At 47.4% G+C, this 14089-nt stretch overlaps 1 protein-coding gene and 2 long non-coding RNA genes across 3 annotated transcripts; all 3 read right to left on the minus strand.

Moving 5' to 3' along the window:
- Positions 1-472: 472 nt before the first annotated feature.
- On the minus strand, positions 473-7459 carry LOC120822364 (uncharacterized). The gene is made up of 12 exons (XM_078107439.1): positions 6889-7459; positions 5549-5902; positions 5041-5254; positions 4697-4761; positions 4244-4354; positions 3516-4049; positions 2793-2802; positions 2586-2656; positions 2170-2436; positions 1837-2085; positions 1532-1738; positions 473-821 (listed from the first exon to the last, which is right to left on the minus strand). Exons 1-12 carry the CDS (start codon positions 6935-6937, stop codon positions 763-765), a joined length of 2190 nt encoding a protein of 729 aa, XP_077963565.1. The 5' UTR covers positions 6938-7459; the 3' UTR covers positions 473-762.
- A 1128-nt stretch (positions 7460-8587) lies between these two features.
- On the minus strand, positions 8588-9657 carry LOC120822604 (uncharacterized). Its single transcript, XR_013468251.1, has 3 exons — positions 9519-9657; positions 9068-9175; positions 8588-8943 (listed from the first exon to the last, which is right to left on the minus strand). It is a non-coding gene; the product is annotated as an uncharacterized LOC120822604 (long non-coding RNA).
- Positions 9658-11732: 2075 nt separating this feature from the next.
- Positions 11733-12836, minus strand: LOC120822280 (uncharacterized). Its single transcript, XR_005712661.2, has 3 exons — positions 12664-12836; positions 12213-12320; positions 11733-12088 (listed from the first exon to the last, which is right to left on the minus strand). It is a non-coding gene; the product is annotated as an uncharacterized LOC120822280 (long non-coding RNA).
- Positions 12837-14089: the final 1253 nt, after the last annotated feature.

Raw genomic sequence — 14089 nt, forward strand, 5'->3', positions numbered from 1 at the left:
CTTTTTCTTTTTTAATAAATGTTAAAAGACTTGAAAAAGTTTGCGTTTACACTCGTCCAGTATTGAAAGTAGTTTTTAGGACGCTCTCCCCGGGGTAGTTCTTCTGCAGCGGGTCCAACCTGCAGCTCGTCCCCCTCCCCCCCCACCCCAACGGTGTGTCTCTTATGGCCCTTATGAAGGCCTTCAGGCCGTCAGACCCTGACCACACCTGAATGAGGGGATGCTCGGAGTTTCGGGGGTTCCTGACTCCACCGGCAGATGATGATCCATCACCAGAATCTAAGAATCATTCTTGTGTTTTTGTTCGTTTTGAAGGATTCAGGCTCCACGGAGTCCGTCAAGTTTCTACGGAAGCCCTGGAGGGAAAAACCAAACCCTCCTTTCTAAAGTTTAATCTGAACTCCTTTTAACCAAAATAATACACACACAAAAGTTTCCATTTATCCAAAAAACACTTTTTAATACATTTACACCTCAAACGCACACGTCTCTGTTCACTGAGCTCCATCCGGCTGCCTGTGGGTTTTTTTTAAGTGGCCCAATGTTTCCTGTTTCCTTAGAAGAGGCACTTGTTTCAGAGCAATAATCTCACCACAGGTGACCCGTAAACCAGCGCTAAGCGCTGTGACGTTTCCTGTCGGTAAATCAAAGGCAACGTAACAAACATGAGAGAAGAATAAAGCACTGAAGCGGTGACCCGCTCCAAACACAAAAAATACATAAAAGGCAGAATCTGGTTACCAGTTTGACCAGTTTGAGGGTCTATGCAACTGTTTCCATGATGACGTTGCTTCCTCTTCTCTGCGCTGCCGTCCGAGCTGCTGAGACAACAAAGAGATCAATGGATCAACCGTCATAGTCACGTCTCCGTGATCACCTGTGAGGATCCGCTAGCGGCTTCACGCGGACTAAAAGGAGAGAATCCTCGTCCCGCGCCGGCCGACGGAGTACGTTAGCACAGCATTAGGCAGCGTTAGCTCAGCTCTCATCGTGTTTTTGACCACCGACACCTGGTTGGACGTCAGCAAACGTTCCCTGGAGGTGTTTTGGCTTCCTGATCGGTAGATGAGATAAGCAACGTTTGAGCAGCACTCGAACCCTAAAAGTCCATCAATCATTGATTGGGACGTCTCTCTCTTACCATCAAAACAAATATGCATCAACAACCCGAGTTGAAATACGCCGCAGACCCGATGAAGGCAACTTAAAACCAGGTGGTAAAGCCGCTTTTACCTTCTTCTCCAAACAACCGCTTTGGTGTGGCATTGGACCGGATAATGGAATGAAACCAGTTGGGTCGCCTGGCTCGTGTCACTCGAGGAACAGGAAGCTGACGTGTTCATGGGGATTCGGTCTTTACATGTCGTGGGTGTTCGTGACGGACATAAACAAAGCCGGCTATGCAGAGGACACCGGAGCTTCTTCAGCCGGTCGGATTGGACGTGTTACGGTTGCGGTGAAGCACCAATGTTTTACTGTTATCGATCTGATTGGCCAACACCACCAAGTACAAGCTTTCCAAACATCTCACCTCTGTTCTTGTCCCTGCAAACGAGGCCCAGTAAGATGGTGGACAGCAGGTAAGGGGCTCCCACCAACAGGTGCACCACCAGCCGGGGGACCGACACTGACCAGGAGGCTGCAGGTGGAGGCAGCGAGGACGGAGGCAGCGAGGACGGAGGCAGCGAGGATGGAGGCAGCGAGGGTGGAGGCAGCGAGGACGGAGGCAGCAGGGAACCTGCGGAGATAAGTTGGTGACCGGCGTTGTGTGTCACGTTGGGGTACATCTGTCCCCCCCAGACGTCCTCTCAGGGGACTGTCGACAGTTCTTCTCACCTTCGACATCGAGCCAGCTGGCCAGGGACTGCCCCCCCCCCCCGGGGACGCTGCAGGCGTAGAGCCCCCGGTCGGACCGCGAGGCTCGGGGGAGGGTCAGCTCTCCCGCGGAGCTGTTGGCGATGAGGCGGCCGTCCTTGTGGAAGTGGAAGCTGAGGCCGGGGGGGGTCGCCTCGGCCGCGCAGCGCAGAGTCACGGCGGCCCCCTCCGACACGGCGAGGGCCGGACTCTCCAGCAGCACGGCGCGGTCTTCAGGTAAGAAACAAACTCAATTAAAAGTATTCATTCCCCATTTCCAATAGAACACCCCCCCCCACGTTTCCAAAGCAGTACCAGTGACGGTGATGTTGACCCCGTTGCTCCGGCTCCCGTCCCCGGACTCGCACCAGTACACCCCGGTGTCGGACGGGTACGCGTTGCTGATGACGCAGCTGGAGCCCGAGGAGGCGGCGCCCCAGCCGGAGGCGCAGGGTCGGACCCCCCCCCCCGAGGTCTTCCTCTTCACCGTCCAGCCGGTGGAGTTCCACGGACCCGCGCAGCTCAGAGAGATGGAGCTGTACCTGAAGAACTGGGAGCGGTCAGGGACGACCTGGAGGCAGGCTGGGGGGCGGAGGGGGGGGGGGGGGGGGGGGGACCAGCACGATGGAGGAAAGTGTGAGAAAGTAAAACGAAATATACAAGAGTGGAGAAAGAAAAGGATAAAAGTGAAGAATCTTGACTTTAAAGCGGTAAATAAAGAGGGTACTCACACAGCAGCAGGCAGAAAGGTGTCAGCAGCATCCTGTCCACCGCAGACTGACTCTCAACGTCGCTGCACTTCCTGAGTGGCTCATTTTACACCCACAACACGCGGCGTTTAATGGAGAAATCGGCTGTGCGTTCGCCGGTTGGTTAGAAAACTGTTCTCGCGTTAGGGTGAACTTCTTAAACCAACACTGAAGCAAAGACAACAGAACCAAATAGTTTCTGTGTAGTTCAAGAAAATGTGAAAGAGATTTTAGAATTAATTCCAACTCAAATGTTTTCAAAGCTTGAATGCTAAAAAAAATAAAGATTATTTGTAATTAATTCCTCGTTGATTGCTGGAAGATTAGTTTCGTGTGAATAAAATGAGCCTTGAAATTAATTAAAGTACTTTATTCAAAAAGTGAGTGTTGGACATAAAAAAATTGTACATTTTTTTTTAAACATAAACTTGATTCATAATAATTATTGCATTGTATTGTCCCATAAACCACGTTATCATAAAGCATAACAACATGTAACACATTCTTTGTGATAAAAGCTCAGGTGAAGCAAAGCCACAAACAAAGAGTCAAATGGAGTTTAGCGACCAAAGAAACTCAAACAAAAGTCACGTCTGTAAAAAGTCTGTAAGCCGGTGGAACCAGGTGAACCACGTGAACCAGGTGAACCAGGTGAACCAGGTGAACCACGTCGGCGTCGTTAGTGTTGGTTTGCAGAGCACAAAAGGGCACAAAGCAACGTGGGTGAAAGTCCGACTCTCATGCATCCTTCTGTACTCGCGCGTAGCTTAAAATAAAGTGTCGCCTCACAGGTTAAAAATGTATTTAAAAAATGTGTAAAATCCATTTTATACAAAACCACATTCATCAGAACCCGCAAAAGTTTTATGTAACAAAAAAAAAAAAGCCCGTCGGATTGTTTTTTTTAATCGCTCAACATTTCGGTAAAATCACAAACGAGACCATCCGGCTCCTCGCGCGGGAGCAACACCTCCGACTCCTCCGCCACGCGCTGCAGGGCCGCAGACGCCACCGACTGGCGCCGCTGGACCCTTTCGCGCCCGGCGCCGTTGAGGCGGCGAAGCCTCGTCAGCGTAGGGGCGGCGGCGGCGACGGCGGCGGCGGCGATGGCGTGCGGGGTGAGGCGGGGCGGGCTGCTGTGTCTGCGTTTGAGGGCCTGCGGGGCGTCTGCGGGCGGCGAGGCCGCGGGACTCTCGGGACACGCCGGCCGATCGATGTGGCAAACGACAGCGTCCAGCCGGGCTCCGTCGTCGCCGTTGTTGTTGTTGTTGTTGTTGTGGAGGAGCTGGCGGATGGTGTCTGCCTGCTCAGCGACCGTTAACCTGAGCTGCTTCACCTCCGCCTCCACGACGGCGTTCCTCTCGTTCTCATCCTCGGCATGCGGCCCAGACGGCAGCATCGACCGGCCTTCAGAGGAGCCTCTATTTGGGGAGAAGAAGCCGCCTCCTGTGAGGAGGAAATAATAATATCACATCAAAAACATACGTTCATACATTTCCACGTCGCCGTCTGTGAGAGGAGACCACACGGGAGGCCGTCTACTTAAATGCAGAAGTGTTGCTTCGTTTCAGAAGGGGCAACGAGGCAGCCGTCCGATTTATTCACCTGTGCACCACGTTCGCAGTTTGCGTGCGACTTACGAGATTTGTGACGCCTGCAGAAGAACGACGCTAAACCAAACAAAGTGAGAAGAAGACAAGTGGTCCCAACAGAGAAGAGGAGGCCGGTCAGGAGGCAGGACCCCCCCACATCTGAAGAAAACAACATGCGGACATGAGTCAGTGATCATAATTGATAAGTGACGGCTAAATGAGATTATAAATATATATACACACAAAATACTATGAAGCCCAATACCATGAGCCACCTACAGGGGGCAGCACGTTTCTTCATGTCGTTGGAGTTCATATGGAGCACATAGAGTTTGTGACTGTTGGTCTCAGGTGAATCAATCATTGATTCATGTCTCTGATTAAGAAATTACCTTTTTTTTTTACAGTATCTGGTTAAATTAAACAGTTTATTTGGGGGGGGGGGGGGGTTTAAATGACACATTAAGATTAAAATCTTTTTGATGCAATATCACAATCTACCTGGCAGCGTCTCCTCCACCTCCCGGGTCTGGTTGATGTCCGCCTGGTGAACTCTGCAGGTGACCCTGTGATGAAAACACCTCCGTTAAATCGTCATAACGGTAACGCGAGTTCACGGCGCCGAACCACGATCAGAAGTCCGATAAAGAACCACACAGGCGGGAATAAAGACCAAGTGAATGTGCGGGACACCTCACAGCGCCTCTCCAGGGGGCGGAGCTTCTACCTGCAGAGCTGGCACAGGTGTGTTGCGAAGACAGATTGGGATGTGAGGTGTGAACGAATGCTCAGCACGTAGATGCCTCTTGAATAGTTAACGATCAAGATGAACACGTCCCGCCCACCTGCCGCTGGCGTCCTGGAGGGTCGCCGTCAGTCCCACGGAGAAACATCCGCGGGCGTCCTGGTCTCTCTTGGGTTCGTCGGCCTCGATGACGTCCCCCCTCCCGTCCAGAAAGGAGATCCGGGGCTCCGGCAGCCAGCAGTCGGCGGTGCACTGCAGAGCCACGCCTCCTCCCGCGGGCCTCGTGACGGACAGCTTGGGCTCTGACGCGGCGCCTGTTGGGAAAAAAATAAAGAGATTCTCACCTGGCGGGTTGCGAAATCCTAAGAAGCCCCCCGGAGGCTCCACCTGCATATTCTTTCCCTTTATTAACAACAACATGGACCATCATTTACTAAATGAGCATCATGCTGTATTGAAGAAGACTTGAAACGGGAGGTTGAGACCATAAACTCATGTTTACTGAGGGAATGAATCCAGACAGAAGTACAGTCGTTTCGCCAAAGACTTGCAATCGGATTTATTCAATCAGACCCCTTCATTGTGTATAAGAAAGCGACCGGACGCACCTACGACGAGCTGCACCTCCGTGACGTCCCAGGGGAGGTTCTTCCACAGCCTCGTGCACCGGTAGCTCCCGGCATCGGACAGACGCACGTCGCCGATCCTCAGCGAGATGTTCCCGAGCGTCAGCTCTTTGGTCACGAGGCTGGTCCGATACCAGAACGCCGGATTTTTCATCTCCGGCGTCTCGCAGCCGTCACGGTACAGGAGGACCACGTTGGGCTCCAGGCCCTTCTTGGACCACTCCACTGTGGGTAACTCATTGCTGGGCGGGACGCGATAGCTGCAGGGGAGAAGGATGTCGTCCCCGGCCAAAGCCTGGACCTGGACCGTCTCCGATGGGCCATCTTCCCTCGGGCCTGCAGGGAAAAACATGAGTCACATGAATCAAGAAGAACTCTATAGAGAACATTCTCCCCGATTGTCTTGTTGACTGATGGAGGTCTAAAGTGGATCAGGACTATCCTGAGATTGGTTCACATAGACCAGAAGTGTCCAAACGGACCCAGTGCGGCCTGCCATCCATTTTAAATTTGACTTTTTTTTTTTAACATAATCAAATCATATCATAATAGGTCGAAAAATGTCATGGAAAAAGTCAAGATGACATTTTTTTTCATAACAATTGACCTAATATTTTTTTTAACATACATTTTCCAACCTGAGATATTTAGACTGAGACCTGAGACAATTTCCAATATAGTATATATATATATTTTTTTACATTTTTGCAACCTAATATTTTTTGTTTTTCCTTCCATGACATTTTGAGACCTAATTTAATTGTCTTTTTTTCTATGAATTTTATCAACATAATATATTAAGACTTTCTTATGTGTTTCTAAACATATCAACTAAAATGAGACACATCGAGGATCCGAACTACAGTGAGACCGACTCAGAACCGGGTGAAGGTTCCTCGCAGTCCCTTTACACCCGCACGTCATTGGAATGATAAATGACGGAATAATTAATAATGAATAACAGGTTTAGGGCGGCGGGACAGACGCGGAGCCCCGAGGTGCCTTCAGGGGGCTTCGGAGGAATCACGACCGGCCGGAAACAGTTGAAACGTGAAAGCGTATATTTTCCACCTTACGTGACTCGAGCACGTTTAGATTATGGATTTCATCAGCGGTTCTATTTTCAATCATCGACTAATGGACATTTATTTTCTCCATTTTTTGATGAGTCGTTTCCTTTGTCAAATTAGAGATAAATGTTTGAGTCCAAACAGCCGCCTCAAGTACAAATAGTACAAGTAGTAGAAGTAGTACAAGCCCCCCACGTATTTCCGGTATGTGAAAGACAAACTAAGTTGCCTTTTAAAGTCCTTAATTCCTACCTGAACAAGCAGCGAGCAGAGCAGCGAGCAGCAGAAGATGAGGAAGCATCACCAGAACTCACGGGGGGGGCGATGGAGGCTCCTCGGCGGGTCTTTATCCGTCCGACTCGGTCCTTCTTACCTGACCGGTAGCGTTTACGAGCACTGGGGAAACTCAGCTTCTGTGCGAGACGAGAGAAGCTGGAGCAAATACTGCTAACTGCTGCTGGTTATTAAACGTCATTCTTTGGAATCATCATCTGTGTTCAATTCTCATTTCATCTCAGGAATCGTGAATCGAAGTCCAATAACACCTCCCGGTTATTTTATCGGTTATAGTGAGGATTTGATTTGATTCGGTAGTGTAATCTCCGATTTTATGAACGTACCAAAAGGCTCTCCCAAAAGTCTGGAAATTACGTCATTTCAACATGCAGCATTTCTTGATGTATATTTGTAAATGGAAATCTTGTACCTATTTTAGAACACTCTTCTATTATTTAGAACATAACATAATTATTCATAAGCATGCAGCCGGTGGAACGGCAGGTTGTTCATATGATCGGAAGGTGCCTTCAACATGGCGATATTCAAAGAGGCATGGCAACCCTTAGTCAATAGAGGGACACATGTATCGACCGCGCATGCTCTATAACTTACATGAATGAAAGAATTATTATAAATAAACATGCTATAGTAAAACTTAAGTTAACTGCGAATGTTACACACTGAAATATGACAGTCTCCCTTCAGCATTCCAGGTGGGTTTATTCTGTGAAAAACCAGATGCTCTGACCTGTTCGATATGACAGCGACAGTCCTGCCCTCCAACCCGCTACTGCCCCCTAGTGGCCAGAATAACCGCCCGCAGCTACTCCAGGGAACAGAAGGTGGGTTCGAAAAGACCCACATATGGGGCGCCGTTTATAAAATGTCGCACTTCTTAAATCCTGTGCAGTTTTGCTACATTTAGCATTATCATATGAACAAAAAAGCACGACTATATTCATATGTCCATTTTTCAAAAATTTAGAGAGAAATTCACGTAAATTCATGCAATAACTTTTCCAAGGATGTTTGGCAATAACACAAAGTTGTTAAATCATTTAAATGTTAAATGTAAATCTAAATGTTATATCTAAATGTTAAATGGTAATCTAAACGTTTCATCAGCGAAGTAAATGTTAAATGTAAATCTAAATGTTAATGTTAAATATTAAATGTAAATCTAAATGTTAAATGTAAATCTAAATGTTAAATCTAAATGTTAAATGTTATATTTAAATGTTAAATCTAATTGTAAATGTTAAATGTTATATCTGAATGTAAATGTAAAATGTAAATGTTAAATGTAGATCTAAATGTTCACTCTACATGTCAGACTTGACGACTGGACATGGATTGAATTAGCTCTTGTTATAGAGTAGTGGTGTCAAACTCAGTGTAGGTAGGGGGCCACATACTGTCCCCGTTGACCGCGACCATCCGCGCCCGTGCTCCCCGCCCCCGCCTTCACCGTCGCGGTCAAAGAAAGAACACGTCCATTCGGGTCCTACAGGAGGAATGAATGAGGTCCCGTAGTCGCTGTCCGTGGTGCTGAACTAGACGCGGTTGGCCGCTGAGCCGCGTGTGTCGGGCTCGAAATCTACGGATCATCTAGTGCTTTAATCTACAGCGTGAACATCGACCCCTCATTGCCCAACAAAGTGACACCAGGAGCTTGAATGCTGAAGCGTTTATTGGAGCTCGTGTTGGCGGGTTATAGAAACACAGAGCAGCTTTACAGAGAGAAGGAACACATCAGCAGATGATGATCACTTCGTCCTGCACATTTTTCAACTGCAAATATACTTGAAAATCTCTCCAATTATTTCAAGGTTTCTCTGGTTCAGGTCCACGGCTCGGTCGACCTGCGGGGCTAACCGCGTATGTTCATTGGAGCGGGAGCCGCAGCTTCTGGCTGCGCATCGAAGAGAGCTCGGGAAGCCCGCATGTTCAGTGGAGCGGGAGCCACCGGAACCGCAACATCTGGTTGCGCATCGAAGAGAGCTCGCTCTTCACGCAGCGGCAGATTGCCTGAGAGAGAGAACAGCGTCATCAGAGCACGTGCTACATGTATGACGTGTGTCATGTGTGTGAGGAACAGCACGTTGCGTGTGTTTCAGGGTTCACTACTTCTTCACACTAGGGTTGTACTCACCGAGGTTCAGTGACGTCACGGCGTTGATGAAGAGCACCGAGAGCAGGACAGCGGTTAGCACAGCTGGACGCATGATTCCGGGCAAATGAAACTTCTACAAATAATAAACTACAAACAAGGCAAATATAAAAAATAACACAATGACAACAAGAAGAGTACCAACATTTAGCAACTATGTACACTATAAATAGAAGTAAATATGAACGTGACCAAACTCTGGGGATGTTGAAGCAACATGGTGGTTCTGTGGGGAGTAAAGAACCACCATGTTGTTTCAACACTTTAACAAACCCGTTAAGCTCCAAAGCCCTAAAATAACAAAATCAACGTGTTTTCATGGTTTTGTTGAGCACAAACTCCATTAAAACGAGGACAGAAGTCCCTCAAACGTCCCCGTGACGGATTCAGCATTTGATGAATCGTCCTGAAACAGAGAGAAGCTGCTACTCACCACGGTTCCTCCTGTAGTCTGATGGCCAGGTGGATCTTCTCCTCCCTCTTATTCTCTAAGCTCACAGCCTGTGGACGTGTCTCCAAAAGGATAATTTCTGATTAATCATCAGAGCAAACAATGAGGGACAGTTCCCACGTCTCTGAGAGCGAGACGGTTGGAGGTGTGTGAGAAGAATCAACACTAACGTTTTACTTGGGATGCTTCACGAGGACGCTCAGAGGCTGCAGGCAGGTTACCTTCATGAGAACTTTTGCTTTGGCATCAATAAAGAGCCCAAAGTGGAAGGGCGGAGACGACAAACATCAGTGGACAGACTCGATGTCCCTAAGTTGAGTTCATGATGCCCAACGCCCCCCTGAGGCCTCACACCGTGGACCCTGATCCCTCAGGGACACGAGGCCTCCTGGTGAGAGTCTGCGGGGACTCGTACAGGGACACGTCACCATGGCAACGGCAAATAACACGTGAAATCCAGGGTCATTTATACTTTTTACTCCCCGATTTGAACGTCTTCCAGGCTGTTTCTTCACAAGATGAGGTTGTTTAAATGTTTTCACAGGTTTTCTTTAATGACTAAAACATTTGATGAATAAATGAGTAACTACCGATGGAGCGCCTGCAATGTGTCGAAAGGAAAAATGCTTGGTTGGACTAACGAAGGAGAACATTTAAAAAAGTCACTGGCACACATGATGACCTCTCATTGTCCATCAAGAAGCACCATGTGGAAAGGTGATGATGTAATGACCACGGCCCACCTCAGCTGGCCAGCTGTTTCTACAGGAGATGGATGCAGAGCGTGCAGCCCTACAGAAGGAAGGGGGCGGGACCAGAGGCCCCGAACCTTTGATCCAACCTTTGGGCTTCTGCCACGTTGTGTGACGTAAGCGAGCATCTCGCACCTGAATCAGAGGCAGCAGGGACGCAAAAACGTCCCCACGGAGATGTCCAACAAGATCACAGCATTCAAGCCTAAAAGTGACCTATGGAAGTCCTAACTGGATCAGAACCATCTCGCCCACTTTCCTGGTTGTCAGAGCATCAAAACCTGAAGCCAGACCTAAACTTTAATCTACAAGAGTTCATAGCGGGTCACTGCAGGGCTGCAGGCTAACGGCATTAGCATAAACTCTACTACTCTCTGGTGGAGCACTGTAGCCGGAGAGCTAAATGCTAACATGTTAGCTTGGCATTAAATAGACTGTTTGGGTGTGAGTTGTTAATCCAGAGTAGGTATTTTAATCCCAGATGAGCACCGACCACTAAATTTAAAACAAGCACATCCTAAAAGACTAAAAGTGAATCAAGACACGAAGAGTTAACAAGTATTTTTATAACTAAAGTAACTTTATCAGATTCCATTGACTTTATTATGATGCGTTCAAGCTCTACTCAGTACAAATGAGTGCTGAGTGAAGGTAAGATCATAGCAGTCATAGAGCGTTTATTTTAATCTGAATTTGAATTGAAAACTTTGAATAAATCAAGGTGTTTGAAGTTACAGATAATTGGAAACAATTCTCATTATATAATTATTATCATTAAAACTAGAAATGGAAGATAATGTATTTCATCAAAGCAAGGGATTTAGACTTTTTTTTAATGACATTTTAGACATATTTTGAATTTTCTTGAAGAATGTTTCATATATTTAGACTGTTTTTTTTGTATTTTTGACTTACTCACATATTTGGATTTTCTTTTAAAATAGAAATGTGTCTCAATATATTTTGACTTTTTCTTCAAATTATTTTTTGACGCAATATTTATTGACTTTGTTTTCATGACATGTTTTGACGTAACATTTTACGATACCTTTTTTGACATCGTACTTTTTGAACATCCAACCCGACAGCAAACAGCTCTTCTCTTCTCGGCTCATCTTCAGAACTCTACTTTAAGTTCTTCCGCATCTTTTCTCTTTAAACCTTTCCAGAAATCCCAGTCTACATGTCTCATGATATTAATACATTTAAAAAAATGACCGGTTTGGTTTTAACGTCAGTAGAGTTCACAGAAAGAACACGTCCATTCGGGTCCTACAGGAGGAATGAATGAGGACCCGTAGTCGCTGTCCGTGGTGCTGAACTCGACCCGGTGGGACCCCCGCTGAGCCGCGTGTGTCGGCCTCGAAATCTACGGATCATCTAGTGCTTTAATCTACAGCGTGAACATCGACCCCTCATTGCCCAACAAAGTGACACCAGGAGCTTGAATGCTGAAGCGTTTATTGGAGCTCGTGTTGGCGGGTTATAGAAACACAGAGCAGCTTTACAGAGAGAAGGAACACATCAGCAGATGATGATCACTTCGTCTTGCACATTTTTCAACTGCAAATATACTTGAAAATCTCTCCAATTATTTCAAGGTTTCTCTGGTTCAGGTCCACGGCTCGGTCGACCTGCGGGGCTAACCGCGTATGTTCATTGGAGCGGGAGCCGCAGCTTCTGGCTGCGCATCGAAGAGAGCTCGGGAAGCCCGCATGTTCAGTGGAGCGGGAGCCACCGGAACCGCAACATCTGGTGGCGCATCGAAGAGAGCTCGCTCTTCACGCAGCGGCAGATTGCCTGAGAGAGAGAACAGCGTCATCAGAGCACGTGCTACATGTATGACGTGTGTCATGTGTGTGAGGAACAGCACGTTGCGTGTGTTTCAGGGTTCACTACTTCTTCACACTAGGGTTGTACTCACCGAGGTTCAGTGACGTCACGGCGTTGATGAAGAGCACCGAGAGCAGGACAGCGGTTAGCACAGCTGGACGCATGATTCCGGGCAAATGAAACTTCTACAAATAATAAACTACAAACAAGGCAAATATAAAAAATAACACAATGACAACAAGAAGAGTACCAACATTTAGCAACTATGTACACTATAAATAGAAGTAAATATGAACGTGACCAAACTCTGGGGATGTTGAAGCAACATGGTGGTTCTGTGGGGAGTAAAGAACCACCATGTTGTTTCAACACTTTAACAAACCCGTTAAGCTCCAAAGCCCTAAAATAACAAAATCAACGTGTTTTCATGGTTTTGTTGAGCACAAACTCCATTAAAACGAGGACAGAAGTCCCTCAAACGTCCCCGTGACGGATTCAGCATTTGATGAATCGTCCTGAAACAGAGAGAAGCTGCTACTCACCACGGTTCCTCCTGTAGTCTGATGGCCAGGTGGATCTTCTCCTCCCTCTTATTCTCTAAGCTCACAGCCTGTGGACGTGTCTCCAAAAGGATCATTTACATGATTAATCATCAGAGCAACCAGTGAGGGACAGTTCCCACGTCTCTGAGAGCGAGACGGTTGGAGGTGTGTGAGAAGAATCAACACTAACGTTTTACTTGGGATGCTTCACGAGGACGCTCAGAGGCTGCAGGCAGGTTACCTTCATGAGAGCGTTTGCTTTGGCATCAATAAAGAGCCCAAAGTGGAAGGGCGGAGACGACAAACATCAGTGGACAGACTCAATGTCCCTGAGTTGAGTTCATGATGCCCAACGCCCCCCTGAGGCCTCACACCGTGGACCCTGATCCTTCAGGGACACGAGGCCTCCTGGTGAGAGTCTGCGGGGACTCGTACAGGAACACGTCACCATGGCAACGGCAAATAACACGTGAAATCCAGGGTCATTTATACTTTTTACTCCCCGATTTGAACGTCTTCCAGGCTGTTTCTTCACAAGATGAGGTTGTTTAAATGTTTTCCCAGGTTTTCTTTAATGACTAAAACATTTGATGAATAAATGAGTAACTACCGAAGGAGCGCCTGCAATGTGTCGAAAGGAAAAATGCTTGGTTGGACTAACGAAGGAGAACATTTTAAAAAGTCACTGGCACACATGATGACCTCTCATTGTCCATCAAGAAGCACCATGTGGAAAGGTGATGATGTAATGACCACGGCCCACCTCAGCTGGCCAGCTGTTTCTACAGGAGATGGATGCAGAGCGTGCAGCCCTACAGAAGGAAGGGGGCGGGACCAGAGGCCCCGAACCTTTGATCCAACCTTTGGGCTTCTGCCACGTTGTGTGACGTAAGCGAGCATCTCGCACCTGAATCAGAGGCAGCAGGGACGCAAAAACGTCCCCACGGAGATGTCCAACAAGATCACAGCATTCAAGCCTAAAAGTGACCTATGGAAGTCCTAACTGGATCAGAACCATCTCGCCCACTTTCCTGGTTGTCAGAGCATCAAAACCTGAAGCCAGACCTAAACTTTAATCTACAAGAGTTCATAGCGGGTCACTGCAGGGCTGCAGGCTAACGGCATTAGCATAAACTCTACTACTCTCTGGTGGAGCACTGTAGCCGGAGAGCTAAATGCTAACATGTTAGCTTGGCTTTAAATAGACTGTTTGGGTGTGAGTTGTTAATCCAGAGTAGGTATTTTAATCCCAGATGAGCACCGACCACTAAATTTAAAACAAGCACATCCTAAAAGACTAAAAGTGAATCAAGACACGAAGAGTTAACAAGTATTTTTATAACTAAAGTAACTTTATCAGATTCCATTGACTTTATTATGATGCGTTCAATCTCTACTCAGTACAAATGAGTGCTGAGTGAAGGTA

The sequence above is a fragment of the Gasterosteus aculeatus genome, chromosome 7 (genome assembly GCF_964276395.1).
Source record: "Gasterosteus aculeatus chromosome 7, fGasAcu3.hap1.1, whole genome shotgun sequence".
NCBI classification, from domain to species: domain Eukaryota; kingdom Metazoa; phylum Chordata; class Actinopteri; order Perciformes; family Gasterosteidae; genus Gasterosteus; species Gasterosteus aculeatus.